Genomic DNA, 27847 nt, shown 5'->3' on the forward strand with positions numbered 1-27847 from the left:
TTACAAACCTGACACCTGTATTTTTATGTATATATAAATATGTATTCACATACACAAAAAAGATATAGAACCAAACCCCATGCTTATACATCATGTTTATACACTACATCTAAATGTACTTATAGTGAATTCACTTACTGACTTTTTTTGGTGCTTGAAAACATGCCAGTAAAAAGCCAAAATGTCAGTAAACACAGTGGATGTCGTCACTGTTTTCCCTCTTCAGGTTGGTTTCCCTGGTGTACAAAGGTCAGCTCCAGCTCCAGCATAAATTATTGCTGTCTATTTGACTCATAATAACATATCCAAATAATAACCAACACATGCTGGATGTTTTATGGATGAATAATTCCGATCCCAAAGAACTGGCAATTTAAACAGTTTAGATGTAGCGAAACTGGGAGAAAAGTCGCATTGCCCAGGTTGTGTGGCCAGAGGCAGAGTAAATCCTGTGCTCAAAGAAAGCCTCCAGGACTGAACCATCTCTGCCAGCATTTCCACATCTGTTCTTGCTCGATCCAAGGCAGGAGAAGCACCTGGGACATGTTCAAGGTAGACAAACCTCTGCTAAAACCCAGGAAATCCTTGGGTGCTTTGCCTTGAAGCAGAGCTGTAGCGCTTTGGGACACCCAGGTGGGTGTAGAGGCGTAGAGTGAGCGCCAGTGCATGGGACACTGCCTTTCCTTTCCAGGAAAGGACAGCAGGGGTCTGGCTGTCACCCACCCCTGCCCTACAGGATCTTCTCTGGCTAAACACGTGGCTGAGAGCCCTCCAGCCTCCACGATTCCCTGCACGTGACGAGCACAAGCACGAACGCGGGCCGTCCCTCCGAGCACATCCTCCGCCTTTGCTGCTGGCTCCGTCCCTGACATGTAAATAATGACATACCATTTCCACGGCTCTCCAGCCTATTACGCTGCTCTCTGGACCTTGCCTCCCATCCGAGCAGAAAACCTGCGTCCCTGCGTGACCCTCCTGGCGCAGCCAAAGCAAACCAACGTGCTATATTTGTTTTTCAAGCCCTGGCCAGGAACGATTCCCGTAAGGCTCAGCCTGGCTTAATGGAGCTGTGTCTGTGCTCTGCCTCTAAGCCTGCTCTTGGCCACAGGGCTGGAGCTGCTTTTGTGCTGGCTCGGGCAGGACGCAGTGGGGTTTGCTGAAGGTAACAAAGTGAGAAGCAGTGGCAGAAAGGGATGGTGGGGCAGCGGGGGAGGAAGGAGACAAGAGACAGGAGGGAAAACAAGTGGGAGGGGCAGACAGAGGGTGCTCCCAACCTTCCCAAAGTATTGTGGCTGTTCAAGACAAACTTGGCTTTGCAGCAAGGAGCAAGCGCAGTGAGAGGACAGTGGATGAGCTGTCACCAGGACCTCCTCACCACCTGTGTCACACCACCACATTCATCCCCTCCAGCCTCTTGTTTGACCACAGCAGCCAGAGTGTTTTTCTTGGAGGCAGATGCTGCTCCCCACTTGTTTCATTTACCCCAAGGAGTGATGTTCTGACACAAACACAATGACATAAATCTTGCCCTAAAATAAACATGTGAGATGCTGAACTTTTTTTCCATCATACTGAAGCCCTGCCCTCTGTTCTTGTGAAGCCTCTTGCCACCCCCTTGGGTACGTGCTTTATTGCAGAAGTATCTGCAGTACAAAGAGTCCTACATATCACCAGAGTACCACATTCAGAGGCCCCGTACACAGACAGTTCTGGTTGCAGGGCAGAGAGAGATTTATTTTTCCAAGACACCCCTTTTGCCAGCAGGATTTCCTCACCAGGGGCACTCAGCAGAGGAACAAGGTCTGTCCAATCAAGGATGTTTGCAGCAGTAAGATGTTAATTAGGGAGGTTCATAGCAAGTCCTACTAATTGCATCAGTGAAGTGCAGTGTCCCATACACTGTCCTACGAGGACACACAGACACTTGTCCACTCCCCCTGGTGTGCCCAGACCCTGCACACCAGAGCAGAGCAAAGGTTGAGGCTGTGGAGTCTCCCTCACTGGAGATATTCCAGAGCCATTTGGACACACACAATCTTGTGCCATGTGATTTGGGAAGGATGTGTGGGAGCAGGGAGGTGGGACCAGATGATCCAATGTGGTCTCTTCCAACGTGACCCACTCTGTGATTCTGTAAAGAAGTTATACCAGGCTCTGCACAAAAACCCAAGTGGTTCCACTGCTGCCAGACAGGAAAAGCTTTGGAGAGGATGAAGACAGCATGGCTATTGGACCCAGATCTCCTGCTTAGTGTTGAAATATGTCCAGAGCAAAGCAGGAGAAAGGAGAGATTGAATCTGGAAGGCTTGGCTTAAGAGCCAGACCAGGAGCTGAGCTCACTCAAAGTTTGGATGTATTCAATTGGAAAAACATTCAGCTCCTTAGGAAGAGAATGGCCATGAAGTTTGGACCCAAAACTAAAGTCCTACTGAGTTTTTACTGCTGGGTTTCTGTTGGCACCCATCCTATGAGGAAGCACCCATTGCTAATGGCAGCAATATACTCCATATCCTCTCTCCTGCATACTCCCACTGCAGCCCTCCCAAGCACATCTTCCCCTGAACATCCTCAAAAACAGCAAGCAGGTTATCCAGAAAGCCACCAAAGAGGCACATCTGGAAGGGCACATCCCAGGCTGCTGGAGTCAGGCAGGAGGGGAGAGGAGTACTCCAAGGCCTTCTCTCAAAAGCAGGGATCCTCTACCCCTGGGCAGCACATGCATGGGGAAGAGGCAGCTGTAAATGGTAAATGCAAAACATTTAAATGTAAAAGTAGAAGCTCTGCCCAAAGAGTACTGAATGACTCAGCTGTGCAAAGGAGCCCCTCACCCCTGGGATCCCATTGTGTGGGATCACAAATCACCATTTGTGCTGGGTGTAATTAAAAATTAAAATTGAGTCAAATTCCTGACCACAACCACAGCCACCTGCGGGCTGTGGCTATGAGGGAGCCATAGTGACCACAGCAGCACCTCAGAAATGCCACCTCTGGCCAGGAGCTTCTCCTGACCCCCCATCAGTGTGAGCATCTCCCACATCCTCACTGCACACACAAGACATCGGTCTCCACCTGGGATGTTCTGGCATCTTTCCCCAGAGGGACACCCAGTGAGCTAAAATGATGTCCCCACCACTGACACCCTCCCTGGTCCTGCTGCAGCCGTGGGGAAGGGCGGTCTGCACAGCCTGGACACGATGCCAGAAGTGCCAGTCTTGCTTGGAAACCCTTCCTGGATGGGCAGGAACACAGGCAGAACTGCAACTGCACCATGGCCCTGCCTGCTCCTGCCTACCTGCCTTGGGAGGGAGGGAGGGAGGGTGGGAGCGATGGTGCCACACGTCCCTTGGGATGCCAGGACAAGGAAAGGCAAGGCAGGACAGGGAAAGGCAAGGCAAGGCAAGGAGCACACGGGGAATGGCAGGGCCGGGGCTGCCTCAGTGCAGAGTGACCCAGACGGGGCCCCCTCGGCTTCCCAGCCAAGGCAGGATGGAGCAGCCCAGCTGCTCGGGCTTGGCTTCTCCTTGCATGGCAGCCGGGGGGGAGAGCCAAGCACAGGGAGAGACTGTGTGCGTGCACAGGGGGCTGCAAACGCCCTCCCCTCCAACATTCCCTCAGCTTGGGGGGGCAAAAAAAAAGGAATAAGGAATTAGTAATTAGAAGGTGAAATCAGGACATAAAAGAAGCAGAAAATTGTCTCAAAGGGTGCTTTTTCTTTTTAAAGGTTTCACCAAGATTTTTGCTTTTCCCCAGGGTGTCCTTTGCAAATCAGGCCTCACTGCAAAGGCTATTGGATATGACTCTGACGTCAGCAGGGAAAAAGTCCCCAGACTCTCATTAGAAAGGGGAAGGAAAAAAAAAATGTCTATCCTTTTTTTCTTTTTTTCTCCTGACCAATTTAACCTTTTCAGAACAATAAACAGACTGGTTACAGGACGAAACCAAACAAGCAAAAGGGTCGTGTGCTTTGCTGCCTGGGGACAAGGGAAGGTGTGTGGTGGCAAATGCCAAGGACTTGAGCTGGCACTGCAGCTGGGCAGCCCCGTGCTCCCCATCCCGGTGGCTCAGCACCCAGGGGCCCCTGGGCAGCAGCACTGTGCCCACAAACAGGGCTGCTTTTAACCCTCTGCTAGTCTGGGAACTGAACATTGCACCACCTGAACCAGTGTGTTGGCACCAGAAAGGAGTCCTGTGAGACCGTGGGATACAGGGCAGCTGCCTTGGATGGGGACAGAGAGCAGCCAATGCACCCAAAGGCAGGGATGGCTTTTATTCCTGAGCCTGCTGCTCAGGACAGAAACCAGTGAGCAGGGTGAAAAGCTGTTTGGCCTTCTCCCTGTGTGTGAGAACAAACTGAATTACCGTAACCCCATCTTGCTGCAGCAGCTCCCCAAATGCCTCTTGCAGACTTCCCACCCATTTTGGAGAATGCTTGGATGCCAGAGTTTGCATGATCCCTGCACCCAGGTTCTGTACGGGAGAAATGTAGGATTATCAGCAGCTCCTCACTGGAAAAATAAAGCATCAGTGGTCAGAGCCCTGTGTTGTCATTTTGGGGGAGGATAGAGGTGTGAATGAGGGCCTAAGGGGCCATGCTGAGTCAGAAACTGTCCCAGCCATAGAGACTGTTCCCAAGTCTCTGGAAAGTAAGATATTTAAGATGGTGAAGGGTCAGACCTAAATGAAACATCCTTTTCCAAATTATAAAGATGAGGCTTGTTGGTGTGCAGTACGTGGGACTGTGCTGATGTAGCCTGGGACTCCCAGGGTGGGCAGCAGCCCAGGGGGAATATTTGCTCATCCGATGTTAATTTTGGCCTGATTTTCCCAGTATGGGGTGGGCAGATGCTGCTGAGCAAATCTGATAGGCTCCTTGTGAGAACTGGGCTGCTGCCCTTCTGCAGGAAGTGGAGGAAAAATCACCCTGAGGTGGGAAAAAGACACTGTGAGTGGCAGATCCTGCTGATGGAGGGGGGAGGACCAAAGGGCTGGGCAGCTTCTTCAGCCTTCCTGTTCCATCTGGAGCCATGCTGGACCTCCCTGCTCCCCATCCCCTGTATGGGTTTGTTCTCCTGGAGGATTCTGCATGGTTTCCCTCTCCTCTTTCTGGGTGCCCTCGTGCCCTCAGCAGCTCCTTCCCTTGGCCCTATACCTTCTCCCATGCTCTCCATGGAGTGAGGACACAACCCACCACCTGGCACAGCTTTAAACCCTGCACACCCTAAAGCCACAGCACCCCATCCCACACCTCTCCCATCCCACTCAAGGAGTTCTCCTTGGCCCCCATTGCACTGTAGGGATGCACAGCCCTTCTCCCTGCTGCCAGTGATGGAACCACACCAGGGCTGGATACCAGTTGCCCCAGTTCAGCTGTGCTGGCAAGAGAGAGGACAGGAGCTTTGGCCAGATCTCCACCCAGCCACGTCCCTGCAGGGTGGGGAGGGAGGAAGCACAGAGGCCGCTCGCTGCGGCTGGCTGGCCCCAGGCTTGGCTTGCCTGTGCTGGGGCGGGCGTGCAGACAGGGCTCTTCCCTCTCCCTTTTCCTTTCCATTTTGCACTTCACTGTCCAGGGCAGTGAACGCAGAGCCCATCAGCCCAGAAAGCTGGGATTGCTTTCCCACTGCTCCCCTGTCATTCACTGCGTCACATCTGTCCTGTGGCACTGCCACACGCTCAGGTGGAAGCCTCAGCCCTTCCCTGAGGTTTGATGGGCATGTGCTGGGCTGGACAAGCCCAGGATGGGTTGCAGGGACCTTTCTGGGACAGACAGATGATAAACCCTGTGCAACAGGGCTGGAACCTCTTCAGGTTGGGTCGAGGACATTTTCTCGCTGACACTGAACACACGAGGAGGTGGAGCTCGTCAGCAGTGGATAGGGAAAGCAGTTCTGTTATTTTTGGGATTAGGATGCAATCTCCTCAATTGTCTGCCTCTGGCACAGTCCCTCCTGCCCTGGCCATGGCTCAGGACTTTCTCAAACCCCACATAGCATCAAAAGGTGCTGAACTTTGTCAAAGGAGAGGGAGCAGAAAACAAATGAAGATTCCCAGTTTCTTTTGCTCACCTGGTCTCAAGCCTTTACTTTGCAGATATTCATTCCAGCTTCCCCTGAGCTCTGTTCTCCCCTTTCAGTTCCTCACCCTGGCTAAGCCCCCAGTGCAGCAAGGCCAGACTGACTCAGACATCACCTTGATTTTACCCCAAGGGGGCTCATGGGGGGGATGCCCACCTGCCAGCACCAAAAGCAGCTTTGTATTGTACAGGATAATCTAGGGGGGTGGTGATAAAAATCTCCTCATCCCCATGGAAATTGAGCCATGTTCCTCACATACCTCCAGTAATTCAATTTTACACTGTGTGAATAGACCTGCCAAACCTTTATTTTTCTTTCTTCTTGAGAAGTTCACAACAGAGGGGTACAGTGGGCAGAGGGGAGGGTGGGGGGCATGAGGGAGAGGTGGGCTCTCTCCTGCCTCTCCTGAACCTCATCTCTGCAAGAAATGGTCATGTTTGGTCCTCTCCAGGCATGGATCATTACTTTCTTTTCAAAATATGTGGCTGGGTATGAAGGTGAAGAGAAGTCTGGAGTAAATATGTAACTGCTTGGAAATACCTGGGGCAGGAGACAGTGGATCTTGGATTTAGGTGAGAATAAGGGACAAGAGCCCCAGAAAAGCATCCACTGCAGTTCTGCTATCATAGCTTAGCCTGGCATGGACCACAGCTTGCCTCACCCTTAGTCTCCACTTCAGAGATGCCCCAGTTGGGACTCCCAGCCCCAGCACACCCTCCTGGTGCCCTCCCCCCTGCCAGGGCTCCCCCAGCACACCTTGACCCTGCCCTGCAGGACCTCATCAGCATTTATCCAGGGTTGCAGATCAGCATCATATCAGAAAATCATAGAATGGTTGGGGTTGGAAGGGACCTTAAAGCTCCACTTGTTCCCACTCCCTTCTTGGGACACCTTCCACAATCCCAGGTTGCTCCAAGCCCCATCCAACCTGTCCTTGAGCACTTGCAGGGATGGGGCAGCCACAGCTTCTCTTGGCAATCTGTACCAGGGCCTCACCACCCTCACAGGGAAGAATTTCTCCAAAGATCTAATCTAACCTCTCCTTCAGTAAGGACACTTGTGGCTTTGGCACACCAGTGCTGTGAGTGGCAGGGACCTGGATAAGGGCAATGCTTGGGAGTAAAAACATGCTTCAAAAAGTCCTTATGATCTTCTGGATCTCCTTGAGGGCTCCTTGGGTTTGCATCTGCACTAGCAGATGTTTTTAGCACCTGCAACAGCATCTGCAGCTACATGGCTCTGCAAAACCCTGATGGATCGTGTGACATCTGACACAGCACAGGGTCTGGGTATGAGAAATCCAAAAAGGTGCCTTTACATAGAGATGATCTTCTAAAGTTCATACAAGACCCATTCAGAGAATACACACAGGGAAACTGCTGGTTCCACATCCCTGAGTCTGCAAGATTTCCTGGTGGGCAAATAACTGTACAGTCAGAAGTATTTTCACAGGAGATTTGGTCTGGAGCCCTGGGTCTGGTGCAGCACCAGGGCCGACACTGGAAAGCAGATGGAAGAGGCTGGTTGAGCCATCAGCCTGGAAGTCTCAGCCTCTAACTGCAGCTGGGACTCTGAGCAACCTGGTCGAGTGGAAGATGTCCCTGCCCATGGCCAGGGGCTTGGAAAATGTGATCTCTAAGGTCTCTTCCAACCCAAACCATTCCACGATTCTGTAACTCCTCACAAGCCCTTCAGGTGTGATTTTGTGCAGGTGGCACAAGAAGGCAGGTCATTATGGAGAGCCAAGACCAGGCACTCAGTTTCCAAAGCAAGTCTGATTTTGAACCTTTTCAGAAACTTATCCTCAATAGAACATGGATTGATCAGTTCCGTTGGTTCCAAATGCAACTGTTCAATTGAACCTGGAAAAACATGAAGCAAGGGTTCAAATGCCAAGACTCTGATGAAATTACTAATGAGGGTGTGCAAGCTTCTAGAGCTCCCAGCCATCAGAGATAAGAGGCAGAAAGAGGAGGAAATTTGGATTCTAGTAAGTAAATAGAATCAAGATATGGAAGAGACCTTAGAGATCATCTTGTTCAAACCCCTGCCATGGGCAGGGACACCTTCTACCAGACCAGGTTGCTCAGAGTCCCATCCAGCCTGGTCCTAAGCATTTCCTGGAATCTGAAGTCTACAGTTTATTGCATATCAACACATAGAAAATATGGAATTCAGTAATGCTTGCAGGATTTAAAAAAAAATTATATATATATATATATATATATATATATGAATGAAAAACCTGATAAGATCCAACAGGCACAAAAAGACTAAACCTGAGGGCATTTTACATTTTAGTATTTTACATATTATTGGAGCTTTGATGTATTTCATACATCCAAACAGCCTACACTAAGTAGCTGTAATATCTACAGCCTCTCATGGCTACTTGAAATGCAAATTAACAACATGTTCCAGTCTGATTTAACTTTCACATTGAATAACTCAGGCTTTTGGGTTTTTTTTCCTTTCTCTCTGCCCTTTTTTCCTAATTTTGTTGTGAGATTACCCACTAGTTTTCTTTTAAACCTTAAATTACTCTCATGCATTCTCTACATTAGTTCCACACTGAAGCTATTTGTTTGGGATTAGTTATACTTACCTAACTGGAGGGGTGCAGGGAGGATTACTGGGAATTTGCAGAGGGCTCTGGCAGTGGAAAGCACTATCTAAATGCTAAGTATTATGAAGTGAGATGAGCTATTTACTGACCCCCATTGGTAATATCCCCCCCTCCAAATTGGACACAGAAATTGAAAGAGCAGAATCCTTTTTTTGGAGAGACAAATAGTGACAGAAGGCCAAGGCAAGGTCCACAAATAAAAGAAATCCTAAAACATCACTTAAGGTCAAAAAAGGGCTGGGTTTATCACTGATATGAATAAGCACTGGGACCCAGAGCAGGGCAGGGAGGCTGCAGGGGGGGAAGAAGGCAAACCCAGACTTTGTGGGACCTTGTCTCCAGCTTTTCCCCATCATCCATCACACAAACCAAGCACCCAAACAGCTCCTCTGGCAACAACCTGCAGCCTGGCTCTTAAAGAGAGAGACAGACTGAGCTCCTGTTCTTTACAAAGAGGAGTTTCACTGATGCAATGTGACCTTTTCCTGGGCAGTGGTATCGACTGTTTCATCTTGCAGGTCCCAAGAGAGACTGGGGTCTTGTTGGGAGAGGTTTCATGTGCATACATATGAGCAGACAGCTCCTGCCCCAGGGAGCTGGACTCAGTGATCCTTATGGGTCTCTTCCAACATGAAATATTCTGTGAAATATTGTCACCACCACAGCTCAGACACAGATGGCAAAAAAACCCAAACCCAAGTCAACCCATGTCTTCAAAAAATGTACCACAATGTTATTTATTGAGGTGGGAGGAATAAGGGGGGCATGGCCTTTTTCCCCAGCACAGACCCTGCACCTTGAGCTGAACCCTTCCTAGTCACAGCCTGGAGAATACAGAGAGAGGAGGAGGAATGAGGGAGAAGGGCACAAGGATGAAGAGAAAAATGGCTCTGTGTACACATGGAAGGTTTGGGAGAAAGCTTTGAGAGAACATGATGAGGAGATGGGGACAGTGAGAGGATCCTTGTTGAGGAGCCTGTTGTGGAGGTGATTAATTTGAAAGTGTTGAGAAGAAACTCAGAGATATTAAAGAGGTCAACTTCCAAGAGGAAAGGGATGGACTAACATTATAGGGTTGAGTGATAGAGCTCTGATCAGCCTGGTCGAGCTGAAGATGTCCCTGCTCACTACAGGGGAATTGGGCTACATGGTCTGTGAAGGTCCCCTACAACTCAAACCATTCCATGATCCTAATACAGGCTCTGGGGTGGGATTCTTCCACCAGAAAAGAGCCCCAAGCTCTCTTGTCCTCAATTCCTCAGCTCCTGGCATGGGCAGATGGTGAACAGACAGTGAGAATCTCCATGAGGAGACAGCACCAGCCAGAGGGGTCTGATCATGTGTGAGGAGAGACACAAAGTGGGCAGAGGTCTCACACCTCCCAAATGAGCCACTGGAGCATGAGGAGGGTGGGGAAATGGTGTTTGGGATTAGCTGTTGACTAACAGAGGAATATGTGTCCAAAGCCTGGTGGTTTTTCACCATTTTCTTCTCCAGGTAGAACAGCTGGCCAAACAAACCCCACCTTACTGAGTATTCCTCCAGAATTGAACTCAGCAGGAAAAAGTCAGCACAGGCACCATGAGTGCATCTTCACAGATGCAACTTCCACCCCATGGCTGGACACGACAGGAAATCCTCATCCACAAGACCAGTGGAAAAAGAGGAGACAGCATCCTCCAGCCCCCACACTTCACCCACCAGGGACCAACACATCTTTATTGTCCTTTTCCCCAGCCACAATTATACCATGAATTTGACCTTAGGTTTTGTAACAGTCTGGGGTGCCGAACATGCCATTCTTGACATAGCTGATGTTTGTGAAAGAAACAAACGAGAAAAAGAATAAATAAGCAACGTCCCGGCCGCAGACTGCACCGGTTCCGTTGTGGTTGACATTTACAGCCTACGGTGGCTGTGGTGAGGATGACAAACTGGGGTGGCCAGTGGTGCTGCCAGGCAGCGCTGTGGGGTCAGTGGAGGACTGGTGGGCACCCATCCTGCAGGGATCCCTCCCAGCCCTCAGCATTGCTGCAAACGCTCACAGGCTCTGCAGTGGGTGCCTTGGCTCTATGGCTCATCACAGTGGTGGGATGTGCTCACCCAGAAATTATTCTGGAAAGCTGTGGGGTGAATTTGTGGGGGTAATGGCTCAGTTCAGCCTTTAATTCTCCCTGGCAGAGGTAAAGTCCTGTTAGCCTGGCCTTCCTGATCCACTCAATAGCCTCAGGCAGGCACCTCCAGCTGCTCAGGCCATGGGCAAGGAGCTGTCCCACAGGGAGTACCAGCCCCTGTCAGACCCACAACACTGCATGGAGGACTCTTGGGAAGCTCCCTCAATTATACAGGAATCCAGACAAGCTCCCTAATTGGGAAAAGGCCATCTCTTGCTGATTGCTCCTACAAGCATAGAGAAGGGCTCCTCATTCTCTCTGCAAGCTTTAAGAGCATGCAAAAACCAGCATTTGCAAGATAATTTGGTGGTCACAGGGGACTGGGTTTTATTCCTCAATCGAAAACTGGCTATTAAACATCATTTAAAGAACAAAATAAAAATAAAACAGCAATTTCTTCTTTTATTCTCTCCCTATCATCATCATTAACCTTCTATCTGCGTAATATCCCTTTGCCAAGGATCTTCAACGGAGCAATAAAATTTTAGTACTTAAACCTTATCAGTGCTCTGGAAGGGAGTATTCTCCTCGTTTCAGAAAGAGGGAAACCAAGGCACAAAGAACTGAAATGACCTGTTCAAAGTCACACTGAAAATTATTAGTCAAGCCAGGAATAGATTCCCCAAGCCCTGAACCCCGGGAGGCAGCGGCCCACAGGTATGCTGCTCTTACAGGCCAATTAGCTTTTATGGAAACGTTTAAGGAAACATTTCCTTTCACAGACTCTGCCTGCTAATTTACTCCCGAGCTTTGTCATCTGCGAGGGAAAAGTGTCTCAGTTTTAGGCTGCCATGGCTCCTTCCCTGGCTTGAGACAAATGCGCTTTCAGGCAGATCTGACAGCACAGAGCACCCCGCTACACGCTGCTTAGAAAGGGCTGGGAGAGGTTTTTCTGTGGGACCCTGCCTACTAATTAAGTGTGATTGCAGGGAGTTGGTCAAAGCAGAGGGCTCTGCACACAGACACAACGCTGGGGACGCCAGGGCTCCGGGTACCGAGGCAGAATTTGCTCCCCAGCATGCTGCTCTGGGCAGGGCTGCTGGGCTTGAGCTGAATCTCCACCCAAATCCTCACTATCCCAGGCCCTGCCTTTACAAAAGGAAGGGAAAGTGATGCAGGGGCAGAACAGAGGAGGGCAGAAAGGATGGGAGTGGGTGAGCTGGTGCAGGAGAAAAGCAGCCCCTTGTTTGCTTTCTGTGGCTCTCCGTGGAGAAACAGTTAATGGGTAGGGAGGTTTCCACCCTTCCAGGACGGAGCCTTTTCCTCCCCTTTCGAGTGCCCCCTGCCTTCCTCCTCCAGCGACTGGGAAGCTGTGACTGCTCTACACCGCTGACACCTCGGCTGCTCTGGAAACCCATGAACTGTTTGAGAAAGGTCAGCTGGCAGCCGCTGCCTCCCTTCTCCTGCCTTCCCAGCCCGGATGGCCTTGGGCAGTGCAGGAGCCCCCTCTGTAGGCAAAGACCCACAGTTACCAGTTTATTGTGCTCCTTAACACGGTTCTTCTCCCCCTCTTTGTCCACCCTGACCTCTCTTAATCCACCCCAACCCAAGCCCCACCGCGAGGCCAGAGGGAGAGTGGGGCTGCAGAGCTTGGTGCCAGCGGGGGACCAGGGCTCTACGGCCAGTCCCATTACACGAGATGTGGACTGAGGCTGGACATCCCACAGGACAGCAGATTTGCCATCAGAAGAGCTGATACCTTGCCAGTTTGCTGTGGCAAAATCAAATAAGCATGACCCTGTAGAGCATCAGGCTTTGGTGTGTTTCCCAGGTCCTCTCTCCAGGTTCTCCAAAGCCATCCTCTATTTTTCCCTGGTCTCTTGCCAAACACAGATCCCCAGCACTGCACAAGTTCTTTCCCAGCCCCTTGGTGCTGTGCTGCACTTCTTCCCAGTACAACAGAAGGAACTAATCTGCTCCTAGTGCTTCTTTCTCCTGCACCTCCTCATCCTAGCTCTGCACATCATCCAGGTGAGGCTCCCCAGCATTGCCACGTCTGCCCCAAACCAGTCCTAAGCCCAGTTTTGCTGTAAAACAACCCCATTTGGACCATAACCTATGCTGCAAAATCCACCCCTGGGAACTCATGAACACCAGACTGGAAGTAGCAGAGGCAAAATTCCTGCCTGGATGTAAAAAAGCTCCTTTCTTCCCAAAAGAGGAGCTTTTGTGGGGGTGGGAGGTTAGCTGCTGAGTCAAGGTCTTCTGGCAGTCATTATCAGCCATTACTCCCACAAAAACTTGACCACAGCCTTTAAGAAAAGTGTGAATTTGCCCGTGTTTACTGCTCTCCGTCCCCAGCAGTTACAGATCCTCCTCTCTGGAGATGCTCAGCCTGTACCCACTGCCAGCCCTGCCACACCCTACACTCAGCCATACACCCAGAATGTTTCCTGCAGCCTCGTAAGGATTTGCTAACCTACAGAATTACAGAATCATGGAATGGTTTACACTGGAAGGGACCTTAAAAACCATCTTGTTCCAATCACCTGCAATGGGCAGGGACAATTCCTACTATTCCAGGTTGCTCCAAGCCCTGTCCAACCTGTCCTTGGGCACTTCCAGGGATTCAGGGGCAGCCAGAGCTTCTCTGGGCACCCTGTGCCAGGGCCTGCCCACCCTCATAGTCAAGAATTTCTTCCCAATATTCCTTCTAACCCTGACCTCTGTCAGTTTGAAGCCATTCTCCTTTGTCTTGTTATTCCCAGCCCATGTCCAAAGTTCCTCTCCAGCTCTCTTGGTGCCCCTTTAGGTACAGGAAGGGCCCTGGAACTTTCTCCTCTCCAGGCTGAAAAACCCCAGCTCTGTGTCCACGGGACAGTAAGAACCCCTCATTTTGGATTGTCTCCAGGTGAGAGAAACATCCTCTTACCCACCCCTGGCTCCCTCTGTCTGAAGCACAAGAAGTGCTACTGCTCAAACAGACGTGCCCCAGGACAAGTGTGGGGGCAAAATGAGAAAGGAAGATGATGAATACCCAAAGCCAGGTTGTAGACACCCTGAAATAACTTGATTTCTCTAGTGTTCTGGGAGCACTTCTCTCCGAGACGAAACATTACTCATTTTCATTTGGAGAAGTTTCAGTGTGTAGCAAAAATATCTCAGGCTCAGTAATGAGGCAAGAAATCGTGCTTACGTAGCTGAGCAAGTAACATCACTCAACTTTCCTGTCCTTGTGGTAGATGAAAAATGATTGGAGAATAAATTAATCCTAATAAATGCAGGATTCTGATCAGGCATACAAACCCAGCAATGTGTCTGCAGGATGAGCAATTGATGAAGTCATTGCTTCAAAGGTGCCTTGATGCAATTAGTCACCTGTAAAACATGCAGCAGAGGAGAAAATCCCACTCCTTTTGTTAAGGAGCAGGAAAATGCTCCACGTGTCCGAGTGATTTATGGGATACAGTGCAGCAAAATTAGAGTGTGAGGCAATTAGGGTCGTTCTCTTGGAGATAAAAGGCTGGGGGGAGATGAGTGAAGGGATGGACAGGATGTAGAAGGGCCAGATGGAGGCACAATGCCAACACCACATTTTTGTGCTGTTGGTTTTTAACAGGGATTATTTTCCCCTCACATAAATTGTGGGGGGGGAGATCAGGCTGCAGATGTAAAATTGGTGCCACTGAGGATGAACCAAGTCATTAATCACTGGCATGAGTATCCGTAATTAGAGCTGCCGGGAGTCACAGGAGCAAGAGTCAAAGGCTCTAACAGGATTATGGATAGATCTGGATTGTTTTATGACTGATATTTATTAGCAGATAAAAGGAATGTGCTTGAGGATGAGCAGAGGGGCAGGGAAGAAGGTATTTCCCATCCCAACCCTGCTACCCAGCTTTTGCACCCACAGCACTCTGTGCCCACCACTGACCATTCAGAGAAGGAAAACTGATGAATCTCACCAGCTCCACTGTTCAGACTGGAAAACTGAGGCACTCAGCAGAAATGGCCAAAAATCATGTGTGGACTCTAAATCCAGAAGAGCTAGTTAAGAGCGAGGGCTCTAAATTTGTGTACTGTTAACAGTTACTGTGCTGGCTGCTCTCAAGCCCCAGAAGTTCACACTTTGGCTGCAGATTATTTTCAGATCTCGGTTCTGTGGGCAGAGCACCCTCCCTGCAGCACACACTATGAGCCCAGGGCTGGGAGTCAAGGGGAGCTGGCTGACCCGCGTGGGGCTGGTCCCAGTGCAGTGTTCCCATGGACATTCCAGCTGTTTGCAGCTGGAGGACACAGCAGATGCTGAGCAGCCAACCCTCACACAGCTGCAATGCCTGTCCAGTCACCCACCCCTGGCACTATCCCAGCAAACTAGTGGCTTTCCAATGTCCCCTCCCCTATCACAGGCCATCTCTCTGACTCATGAACTCCTCTTAGCAGTTCCCAAGAAGCCCTGACATGCCTTGCCTGTTCTGGGGACAGGAGGGAGCAGGCAGGCTGGGAGCTGGAGCCAGGCAGAGCCAGCACTAAAAATCCTCCCAGCTTCCCTGGGAAGGCAATGCACAGCCACTCCTGAGGTCTGAGGGCTGCAGCACCCAATTTTAAGCATCTACTGCAGCTCCTCTGAGCTCATCTGTGAGGACTGTAAAAGGTCTGGGAGATATCAAAGTCCCTTAACTTCAAAAAGGGACAATGGGCTTATGCCTTTATCCCCAGAGGGGAGGGTGCTGAGATGGGGTTGTGCTTACAGACACCATCTCACCCTCCTGGGGGTATCCAACAAGGAAGACCCACAACCAAGTCAAGATGCTGAGGAGGAACAATCCCTGCAGCCACTGCACATTGTCCTCAGAGGGTCTGGCACACCCGAGGGCAGGCAGATGGGGTGACCACGTCTTTTTCATGAAAGCTCAGCATCAGGGTGGGACAGACATGGTGGTTTCCTTGGTGCTGGGGGTAGCTGTCACTCCTGCTCACTGTGTCCCAGCAGGATGGACACATCCACCTGTGTTTGGCACTCTCCATCTACCAGAATAACTCCAAGGCTTCCTACAAGAACTGTCGACTGAGATCTGAAAAAATCTGCAGCCAAAGAGTTGAACTTCTGGGGCTTGAGAGCAGCCAGCACAGTAACTGTTAATTGTACATGAATTGTGAGCCCTTGCTCTTTACTGGCTCTTCTGGATTTAGAGTCCGCACATGATTTTTGGCCTCAATTCCTTAGTCTGAACAATGGAGTTGGTGAGATTTATTGACTTCCACAGATGACAGAACAGGATAAAGGAAAGCCAGGTATTATCTATTATGCTGTGCAAGCTCTCCTCTCACAGCACAGCCTGCACAGCCCTCCTGAGTGTGCCACAAAGGGGGTGGTGGGGAATGGGGTCCCTCAGCCGCACCTCAACATTCCCTAGCTCCACCACCATCCCAGGCAGGTGTTCAGGGCAGGCACCAGGGAAACAGGACATGAGCTTCATCCAGCTGCACTGGGTCCATGGGTATCTCTGGAGCTGAAATCCAGCTCTTCCCAGTGGGGGTAATCATCATACTGGGAAGGTGCTAGGACAGCCCAGCCAAGGATGGCAGAATGACTGTAGCAGCCTGGCTGCTCTGTGCCATACTCCAAGCTCCAGTGAGGTATTTCCTATCCCAGCCTCACCCTGTTTCATCAGGGTGAGTCATCAGACCACCATGGAAAACCTCAGGATCTTGCTTCTGCAGTCGTGATCAGAAACATCCTTTATTAAATTAATGACCATCCCCTATCTGTCATCTCACTGTTAATAAAAAGAAATGAGGGCTGGAAGGAGTGTTCCAGACTGGTGCCTGGAGTCAGCCTTGTCTCTGCAGAACTTGTGTCCTGCTCCCAAACACAGGAGAACACAGCAGGAATGGGAGGGGGTTTTAACCCACAAAACCAATGCAGCACAAATGTGGTGGGTTCTCCAGGACACCTCAGGATGCTGCTTCAGTGCAGGGCTCCTCACCAGTACAGATCCAAAACACTTATTTGGCCACAGGGACAAGCTCATCTCACTGGCTCTGACTAGATTGACATTACACCCTTTCCCAAATACATCTCTTATGTGGGACAGAGGGGCACATGCACTTAAATGCTCACTAAATGATCCCCTCTGGGCTGCATCAACCCCTTCCCCACTACTGGCACTACATGGGGGAGCAACGAGGAAGATCTTTACTTGGTCCAAACAAAGCACTTCAGAGCACCAAGGTTTTGCTATCCCAAGGATCCTGGGGACATGAAAGCCATTTGGAAAAAGATTCCCTCTCCCCTGTGAACAAGCCCCAGCAGCAGCAGGTCAGCACCACCCACCCCTCCCTTCTCCAAAGGAGGGTCATGGTCTTGTCCTCTGGAAGAGCAGGATTACAGGGGTGGAAAGAGTTCACAGAGAGTCGCTCCCAGCAAAGCCCAAGTCAACCTGATGCTGAGATAAGACTGTTCCTTGACCCCACTATGCAGGTCCCATTAGAGGGAGCCCAGCAGGGGAATGCTGCAGAGTATCCACCCTATCCCCCATAACCCAAACTAGCCAGAGCAGTATTTCCTATTATGTCTCCATAACCTAATCTGACCCCCTCTAGGGTCTCCAGATTAATATCTGGGAAACCTCACAAGCCCAATCACCCAATTACAGGGAGGAAAGCTTTATCCTATCTAAACAGCACAAAATGTAACCTAGACCCAGCTGCCCCCCTACTTCTAAGAGCCAGATCTCAATCCCTGGCAAGCTGAACAAACTGGGAAGGGGTCACAGGGGAGATGGGGAGGGTCTCTCTTGTATCATATGAAACCTGCAGGAGGAGCAGATATTTTAATTGGTAAATCTCCTGACTCAGGTTTAATCCCTCTCCCTTTTTACTGAACTTCCCTCACACTGGAACAACACTGGGAATAGATGACAGACCTCACCTTGAGCCGCTGCCCAACAAGAGGAGGCCCCATCATTTTGGTGAGCAGAGGATGATGGTTCTCAGGACACACAGTGTGCCCAGCCCAGCCTGGCAGAGGCAGAGGGGAAAGGCTGGTGCCACCATTGAACAGGGATGTGCCTGAGGAATGGTGAAAGTTAGAGCAGAGCTGATGCTGGCAGGACAGAGCAGGCACCAGACACGATCAGAGCACAGGACAACTGCAACATCCCCAAAGCACTTCCTGTGCTGGGGCTGAGAGGTTTCAACCTGGATAGGCTGTCCCAAGGCACTCTTTGTGCCTCTTTGGATCTCTTTTCTATCCTTATTTCCTTCCAGAGAAGCGTGGAGAGACCCTGCCTAACTTTTTGGATTGTGTTTCAGCCACCTGAAAACACTGAATGCATGGGAAACCTCAACTGCAGCCAGAGGACTGGAAAGCAGATTCCCCATCCCATTCAGGATATCATCCCAGGCTCTGGCTAGAATGAGAGCAATGTGCAAAATCTCCAGGAAGATCCTACCCTGGCAGAGGATCTCAGTCTGGGCGTCATTGGGAGCCCATGCAAAGGGAAGACCCAGATTCTTTGCTCAGTGAGAATGCCCAAGTTTCCTCCCAGAGTAGGTTGTGTTGCATCCACAGATGCCCCAGATCCTGTATTTTCCACATAGCTCAGGGCTGCATTGCCAAGCACCAGCTTTGCAAACACAGACTGTGCTTCCCTCCAAATTCCAGCCACAGTTTATTGATTAAAAAAGCCTGTCTAGTCAATAAAGGCTCCTATGAAAAAGTTCCACTGCTCTGCACTCACATGCCGTTATCCGTCTGGCTGTGTTAGCAGCCTTGGCTTTTGATGCTTTCTGACAAGATGGATTTGTGGCCTTGACTTTTCCAGATCAGGAGAAACTTAATCCTAGAGGATAAAATTACAGACTAGTAAAAAAACTCCACGACTGGCCTCATTAACTGCCATGTAAGAAGTTGAGAGGCTTCTTAGCAAGAAGGCAGCATCTACAGCTGTCCTTGAGGGAGAGGCAGCTCTGAGCAGACAGCACAAAGCCCTTGGCAAACACGGTGCTCCTGAAGTGCATGACACACTCGTGGCACCAGCCAGGCTGCTCCATCCTCTGCAGACAGCAGGAAAAGGGCAGACGGTCCCAGGTCTCCACCTATAAAGTGATTTGGGAGAAAGCAAAGATAATGCCCAGTTCTGGCCAAAAGGTGTCTGGGCAGATAAAAATAAAAAACCCTGGAACAACCATATGGAAATGTGAATTAATGAAATTTTTCAGCAACTGACTCAACCCTAATTGAGAGTTGAGAACCCTCCACCTCCCTTCTGCTTTCCAGGATACAAAAATGACACTGGTAGGTGGAAATAACTATAGCTGTCCCAGGGAGAGAGAAATCTGAGCTTCACAGTGAGGGTAATGGCCAAAATTAAGTACTTGCTTGTTTCTATTACACAACACATCCCAGGAAGCAGCTTCCAAAAACCTGACCTTCACTTCAAAGGCTTCTTTTTGAATCATCTTTCCTTCTGCTAACAAGTGAAGTGGATTCAGCACTCAAGAAGGGCACTCTGGGTGTTGAAAACATCTTTACCCATGTGTTAGCTGCAGAAGAGGCAGGGGCAATGTTCAAATGTTCACGTATTTACCCTGCTGCTGGCTGGACCTCAAGCTCCTACAGCTTCCTAAGGGCAGTGTCAACTCCTCCTGCTTCTCTTTGTGGTAGCCAGTTTGTCAGTCAGCACTCTTAAAGATGATTGTAAGGCTTATAATGGGACTGCAACGTGGTTGCATGGAGATTGCACTGACTCCTTTCTGACAGGAACAGGATTTGCTCTGGCCAGACAGTCTTTGCTCCTCTCCTCCCAGCCCAGCCCAGGTTTTCACAGAGCAGTAGCAGCACAGCTTGCACACAAGAGGGTGTCTGGAAGAGCTGGTTGCCATAGCTATATCCATACATCCCCAGCCATCCAGACATGTCACAACTGTGAAGTTATTTATAAATAAGACACCCCCGAGCCTCAATTCAGAGCACAACTTGCAAGTGTACAAAACACTCAGCCTTCTGAGTTGACCTCTTTCTTTTATAGACATGATGCTGTGCACAGGCTGCTCTGCAGAGAGCTCTGCTCCAGAGCAGTCTGTAATGCCAGCGTGGTGATGTGCACAGGTTTTATAGAACCATTCTCTCCACTCCTGCACGTCTTCCTGCCCTGTCTGGTGTCCAGACACCCTCCCAGGTTACCTGCTGGTTCTGCTCCACACCACTGGCCTGTGTCTCGAGGGTCCCAGCACAGCACAGGCTCTGAGCCAGCAGCCAGACTCTGCATTCTCCTGCTCTGAGGTCTCCAACAAGCTCACTCAGCAGGCTGTGTTCCTGTTCTCCTTTCTTTGAGGATTGCAAGCTGTTCTGGAAGAGGGCTACTTCTTACAAACGTGGCCACTGCCCTGGCAAAAAGACCCCAGAGCATCCAGGATCCTTTGACATCCTCAGAGTTAAAGCCTGAGAGTCTCTGCTGAGACCTCACCTGTCCTGCTTGGACATGGCATCCCAAAACAGAAGCAGGTGAGCTGTTTACCTGTTTGTTGTATACTTTGTTCAGCCAAAACCCCACAACATCCCCAGCTCCCCCGATTCAGCTTTCAGCACACATCCAGCTGTGAAGTACCACAGAAAAGGGGCAAAACCACAGTGTGGGAGCCAGCACAGAGCAGGAGAGAAGATGAAGGGCTGGGAGAGGGGCAGAGCCTCCTAATCCTTCTGTGATTTGCCATCAGCAGCACAGAGCCAGCAGTGCATCGGGACAACACCTCATTCACACTCGCTGTCACCCTCAACCACAGGGACAGCAAGTGATGTTTGCTTCTCTGCATCTCCCCAGCTGAACCCACTTTGATACTGAGGCACAGGCAGCAAGAGATGGATTCATGCTCAAGGACACAGCTCTTGCCTGTGCTGTGCTCACATCCAGGGCTGTTCATCCCAGTGATGGTGAAAGACTGGGGGATGCAGACTGGCTCAGTGGTCAGACTTGAGGGTCCATGGAAGAGTGACCACAGGACAGGGCACAAAGCTGGGAGATCCAGGACCTGCACCTGTCTCTGCCCTCACAGGTGAGCACTGCCCCATGCTGAGATTAATTCACAGCTCTGACCTCAGGGAAGGGATTTTCTCTCTTTGTCTTGTTTTGTCCCCTCCATTTGCAGGTTAAGGGAGAGTCCATTCCTATGTCAGAGTGTGCAAGGTCTGACTTATCACCAGCAAAGTTCTTTGAGGTACCCTCAAACCACCCCCTCCCCAGCCTCCTCACCATGCCCTGTGCAGGCACATGCAGCCCCCCCAAGCCCCCACAGACCCAGCAGCAACAGAGATGTGGGCACAAGGGGAAGAAAACTGCACCAGGGAGAGGACTTTGAGAAAGGGACAGACAACATCACAGCAACAACACGTCCACCATCCCAGGAGCAACACAGCCCAACCCACAAACCCCAACCCATCACAGGGCCAAGCCCAGCCCTTCCTCCTCACTCAACCATCCCCTAAAATATTCCAAAAACACATTCAAAGCACTTTTTTACTTCTAAACCTTGCATTACACAAACTCACAGCAACCTCCCCAAATGCAGGTGGGCTCATTTAGTGGGTACCAGAGAAAGCCCAGGTGGTGTTAACCAGTCATATGTTGCCTCCTCCCTCCTGAGGATTTCACCCTTCAGCTTTCAGACAAGGCCTTCCAGCTTAGCTCCCTAGCTCCCAACCCTAAAACCAGGGCAAGGATCCTTCTGTCTTCCAGCACAGGCTGGAAGATGCTGCACTCCCCATGCGGGGCTGGCTCAGGTAAGGGAGGTTCAGCTGGTCCAGGGGACCTCCTAAGCCAGGGCCACGACAACAAGAAGTGGTGATAGCCCAGGTGACAAGTCTGGCAGATGCAGGGACACAGCCTGGCTTACAGAATGGAGACATGAAAAGCACTTTGCATCACAGCCATGTTATCCCCTCATCCCTCCCCCTCATCCCCTTTGGAGCTTCTTAACTTCAGAAACCTTCCTCCAGAGGAGTGCTGGAGTGACAGAAAACATTTTCCAAGCCTAATATTAGTTCCAGATGTTCACAGCCATTTCAGTTTGTACCTCACCCTGTAAAACACATTTCTCCCTCTCCCTGTCTCAAGTGCAGCGCCTGCTTGGTCCATGACATAATGCGCTGGCGGGCTGGCTGCACACACACACACAGACACACACACACACACATGTGTGGCTCACGCCCTCTCTGAGAGCCCCACGTTCAAACAAAGAGCATCACTCAACTACAAAGCCGTCGCACACATGGAGTTATGAGTAATTTCCACAAGTTTTAATAAACAGTTTGGGATGTAATTGCTCTCCGTCTTCCCGGCTGGCTCCCGAGCGCGGAGCCGCTCGCTCCCCGCGCGCTGGTGTTGAAAGCGTGGTTTGTTTCACACACTAGTTCACCTCCTCTCCGCCTCAGATGGGCCAAGGGCTGTGTTTTTGTAAGCACCAGTAACAAGCCTCTTAAAAAACCTCATACAGCTGAGGGCAACCGACCCACGCAGGCTCCCGGCTCCCTTGGCCCTGTCCTGCAGCATCCCTGTCTCTTGTGGAGCCCAGCAGGGAGCAGAGGGGACCCACATTAGACCAGTCTCAAAACTCCCTCCTGACTCTGCTCCAGGAGGAAGAGGAACAAATGGTTTCTGGCTCAAGGGAATGGTTACATCTTCCAGTTGCAGAACAAGGCAGAGGCCAAGGAGTTTTGCAAGGGTGAGAGGCTGGAGGATTTTGAGGGGCAGGAGGAAGGCAACAAGCAGGTGAGGCTGGGATCAGCTACCACCAAGTTTGCCACAGGAATGAAGAACAGGTTGGCAGAGCTCTAGCCCATGTCAGTACCAGGAATCACAATAAGAAATGTCTACAACTGCAATAAACCAAACAAAACCACTGTCCAAGTACAAATAACACACTCATTTAAAATCAAGAGTTCCAAGGGATGAGTGGTAGCATCCTCAAGAGCCCTAAAAGATCCTTGCCAGATCCTCCCAGCCCAGAGTTGGCCCCCTCTCCAAATACCTATGATGTACCTCCCAGCAATGGGAACAACCTGCTCGTCCCTGCCAGCAGCTGGGAGACTGATGGGGAAGGAAGATCTGCCCATGTGCATCAAAAGCCATCCAAATTTCATATCCCACACTCCCCTCCCAACGATTCCCTGTCTGAGGCTGAGTTATTGTTTTTGTGGATGCTGCTCAGAGGGGAGAAGCTGTGGCGCAGCAGGATGGGTGGGTGATGGTGGTCGGGGGTTATTCAGGACAGGATTTTTGGCTGTAGAGATCTGTGGCAGTCAGCACCTCTGCAAGCCTACACAAGGTATTTAAAGGAATCAAGTCATCTGGCATTGGAGGCCTGTAGGGTAAGAAAGGAATGAAGGCAGAAATGTTGTTTGGTTATAAACAACACAGAAAAAAAAAGGGAGAGATTTAGGCTTGGCTTTTCTCTTTAATTGTTAATAGGGTCATTCTGTCCCAAACAGTCCCCCAGAGCAGGCAGAGGGGAGGGAAGCTCCCCACAATGAATTCAATTGCCTGTCAAACACATGGCAGTCATAAAAGGAAAATAATAATAATAATCTGTATTTCCTACTCTGGCTGCCAGGCAAAGATCCAGCCACTTCAAAGGAGAAACCCCATGTTTCCCTGGTCTGGCCTCACCTGACTGGTGTGTGAGCAATCTGGAATCCCCATTCAAACCAAAGCCCCTCCTTTGGTGGCTTGTTTTCTTTCTCCATTACTGCAAGGTGCCCCTCCAAGACAAAGAACAAACCTTCTTCCATGCCATGAAACCAGAGACATAACCCAGAGTCCATGGCCACATCAGGCAGCTTTGGGAGGGGATGCTGGCAAGATGTAGGAGAAAGGTCCCAAGGGATGGGACTGGTGTATGAGCCAGGGACCTCCTGCAGGTCTCCTGCTTGTGGAGACTCCTGATTCTTCTTTCAGTGTTCTCCACAAACAGCTGGACCCCCCCAGCAGGTGGGGATGTGGCTCTCTCCAACAGAGACAGGCCAGCTCTTGAAGCACATGATTTTTTGATATGGTGGCATCTACACTGCAGAAGCAGAATAGATGGGCTTGAGGTGAACAGAGAAGGTGGAAACCTCCCTGTGGCTGTGAGGTCTAAATGATCTTCCTGAGCCTGTCTTACCAACAGGGAAACACAGCTAAACATCTTGCCAGGGTGCCCTGGGAGCCCATGCAAGTCTGCACATGGACTGTGAGGTCCTACACTCCAACACCAGCCCTGTCCCAGGTAAATTTCTGCTTTCATCAACTGCCCAGCTGCCCCTGACAACTTTTGTGAGCTTTAAAAAAAAACTACATCCAAAATCCTCAAGCAAAAAGCAGTAGGTTCTGCCTGGCTTTCCCTGCAGCACGGCTATCACTCAGGGTCTCAAGTCCTATTTTCTGAAATCCATCATTGACTCACCCAAATCAAATCCCATCCTTCACAGCCCTCTGCCTTGTCCAGCAGCTCCTGGAGCATGGATTGAGCTGCTGACAAAGCCTTTTTAAGGCGTAGAGCATTCAGTACAAGCCTGAGAACTAAATTCCAACCCAGGGAAGTTTCAGGTTCTCCTGGAGAAATTTTGTGCTCTTTAAGTGATCTCCCTAAATATTGTAGTTTGGAGTTCCTCTGATAGGTGTGCAAGACAGCTGAAAATGTCCTTTCAAAGGTGGGCCACTGGTCACTCCCTGGAACAGACCAGTAAAGCCCTTGAGATGGAAGGATGGATGACCTTCCCCCTACAACCACCACCCTGTGGCATTTCAGACTGATCAGATCAATACCCACTTCAGAAAGTCCAACTCACAGCTCTCCTGCCCAAAAAAGGGTAAATAATTTCCTTCTGCATCACTGTGCTTTTGTAATACCCCTTTCCCTCAAATAGCCATGTCTGCAGAAGATTCCAGAAACCTCTCCTAAATGGAGTGGGTTTGATACCTATGTAACACCTTGGCTCTATTCTCCACCAAAGCAGCTGCTCCCAACCAGGTAGGGCACAGGAAGCATTGCCAGGAGCCCTCTGGAGGCTGCCTTCCCTCACTGTGTGTTACCCACCTGTGTAAAGGTCTGTGTCCGTGTACTCATCCACCTTCTTGTGCTGCAGGACGTAGTCTGACACCTTGGTCCCGATGGCAGGCTGCACATCCAGCCACTCCAGGGACACCACGGTGCTGGAGGGCTCCACGTTGGGGGAAAGCCGCAGGCTGGGAGGGAGAGAGTGAAAAAACAGGACATGAGCTCCCTTTCTGGGGAGGAATCCACAGCTCCAAGCAGCACAACCCCTAGAAAGGCCCACATTCACACATGTGGGTGTGCCCACAAAGCCCTGAGGACAGAGGTCACAGGGGCAGAGCACACGTGAGCATCGCAAAGCTGAAGCTCAGGTGAGTCCAGCCTACTGAAATGTGTGCCCTTGGGAGCCTCCCCCTGCTCCTGGGGAAGGCAAGCTCTTGCAACCCCAAATATCTCATCTAAAGGGGCCTTCATTGTCTGGGACAGCTGCTGAACTTCAGCAAGGTGAGCAAGGACCAATACCCCAGGAGCAAAACAGAAGATCCAAGTTCTTGAAACCCAGCAGGGCTGAGTCCACAGGAGGGAAGGGTCAGGTCTGCATGGCCAAGGTGAGGGAGGGAGAGAGGGGGAGAAGCAGCATGAATTCACCCAGCTGCAAATCTCTGAAGGGCGTAGGTGAGAGCCAGAGCAGGGCAGCTGTGCAGGAGCTCCTGCCCAGAGCAGGAACAACGTGGGCTGGGATGAAGGCAGAGGAGCTCTGTGCTCCTGGCTGTGCTAATGCAGAGGCGTCCACTCCCTCTGCTCCGGGGTAGATGACAACACCAAGTACAGGGCTATGGAGAGTCTGGCTCCAAACACACTGCATGTTTGCTGGACTCGAGATGGGAAATGAATCCCTCTGAGGATATTGGCTCACTAAGAAGGTGTTCTGCTCCTTGTGGCTCGCTGGAGCCAGTCTTCCTGCTTTCTCAGCTAATTTCCCATCAGTTTGCTCCTGATTTGCTCTTGCTCTGACAAGCCACAATGAATTGCACTGTAATTCCATTTCTTTCAGCATTTGAAATCCCATTCTACAAGCCCTGCTAATCAGGTGATGAAAATCTATAAGGAAACCTTCCAGGGCCACAGCCAGAGCCAGGATATCCTAAAGACATCAGTCACACAGTGAGGAGGGCTGGAGTGCAGCCCCCAGCCCCAAGGGTGCAGGAGGAGGTTCCCATGGGCTGAGCCTCTGGGAAATGGGGTGGTTCTGGGGGCCGTGACCCATGGGAAAGGGGCTGGTAGGGCTCACAGGGATACGTACACAGGCGGAGGGAGAGGGCTGCAGTTCGGGAGTCCGTTCTCATCGAAGGCATTGAGGTCGCACCTGCACCAGTCTTCGATAACATCACCTTTCCCAGAGCACCAGTATGAGCTCATCAGGGCTCCCTTGAAGGCCTGATGTGAGAACAAAAAGCGTGAACATGTGTGCTAAAGACTCAGTGAAATCCGGCACAGCTTCGGGGCTGAACATCGGGGGGAGTGTGCAGAGCCCCGGGATCAGGAAACGTGGGATGGGTTGGGGGAGTGTGTCCTCCCCAGCTTTGCCACGGCCTCTCTGCATGGCCCTTCACCTCCCTGGGTTTAACTCCCACGTGTTGAGTGATGCTGGTTCATCCCTGAATGCTTTTGGAGTGGGGATGGGGATCCCCTGTGGCGGAGGACTGAGCTGCTTGAAGAAGCACAAGCATAAGTCCCTCTGTGAGAGTGAACAGAATACACACCGTGCCTGCACACTGCTGCTGTGTACAATGAAGCTCTTCCACTCCTCCCCGTGCCCTTCTGCCCAGCCGTTTCTGTCCCCCTGAGAATAAAGTAATGCCCAAATTCCCAACAACACAGACCCCCTTCCATCCTTCTCACAGGTTTGATATTCACACAAAGTGCCCTCCTGCAAGCAAACTGCTGCTTTATTCACTTGTTTGAGGAACACTCACAAGCAAAAGAGCAGTATCTGCAAAGAAAAAATAAAACCTGGAAAATACTTGCAGGATGTCCCCAGGAGCCACCCTGACTGCTCCTAATAATACCAATGAATCCCTGGAATAACAACCGTGGTCAGAATTGGCAAAGCCATCCAGGTCTCACCCCTCAGTGTCCCTGCTGTGCTCATCCCACAGCTCAGGGTGCTTGGTGTCAGTCCCCATAATGCAGGAGGGGGCATCCCTCACTCCATACCCTTCTATAGTTTGGACCACATGGATTTATGGTGGTTTCTCCACTACCCTTCGCCTGTAATTAAACTTCCATTTTCAAAAACATCTCTCCTTCACACATGCAAAGCCAACATCCAACCCAACCCTGAAAAGCCACAACACCCATCTGGAATAATCAGAACACAAAAAACACAGCCACTAGAACAAAGCTCTAATGCTTTTGGCCCTTCAAGAGGCATATTTGGGAGCTGAAACATCTCCACAGGTCCTCATCCACATGGAGCAGCCTTACTTGTGGCAACACTGTTCTTCCCATGAGAAGTTGCCTGGCCCTGGTGATACAGCCTGTGCTGCAAGGGTACACCTAGAAATAAATCTGTGCCCTTTGAGGAGCACAGGGACAGCTCAGGCAGCAGCACTGAGCAGAAAACTCTAGGAAAAGCGCCATCCCAGGGAGGTTTCTGAAAGGAGGAAGTATAAATAGAGCCTGACGTCAGGGCTGCCATTGTCCGGGGTTTTGTCGCTCTCCCCAAACACCCCCAGCACCTTTAACAAGGCTCCTCAAGGCTCTTGTGTCTGCAAAACTTTCTGCTTCCAGGCATTTACAAAATGGGACTGTTCCAGATGGAAAAAATTAAATAAAAATCCCAAAAAACCCAAGGAAGGAACGAACAGGTGAAAGAAAGAAAATGTGACATTATTTTACTCTGTTCTCTAGAAAGTAATTGAAGTGCTAGGCTGGAAAGGGCATCCAAAGTAATTGGAGAGAGGGATGAAGAGAAGAGTTTATCTGACACCCAGATAAAT

At 50.5% G+C, this 27847-nt stretch overlaps 1 protein-coding gene across 1 annotated transcript in view; it reads right to left on the bottom strand.

The window, feature by feature from the left end:
* Positions 1 to 27847, bottom strand: part of ASTN2 (astrotactin 2) — a 149481-nt gene that overhangs the window by 54438 nt on the left and 67196 nt on the right. The window contains exons 8-9 of the mRNA XM_041406669.1: positions 26149 to 26282; positions 24888 to 25036 (exon numbers count right to left, since the gene is read on the bottom strand). Of these exons, the coding sequence (XP_041262603.1) occupies positions 24888 to 25036; positions 26149 to 26282 (283 nt within the window). The remainder of the gene's footprint in view (positions 1 to 24887; positions 25037 to 26148; positions 26283 to 27847) is intronic.

This window comes from Onychostruthus taczanowskii, unplaced genomic scaffold (genome assembly GCF_017590055.1).
Source record: "Onychostruthus taczanowskii isolate IOZ18803 unplaced genomic scaffold, ASM1759005v1 scaffold25, whole genome shotgun sequence".
Classification (NCBI taxonomy): Eukaryota; Metazoa; Chordata; class Aves; order Passeriformes; family Passeridae; genus Onychostruthus; species Onychostruthus taczanowskii.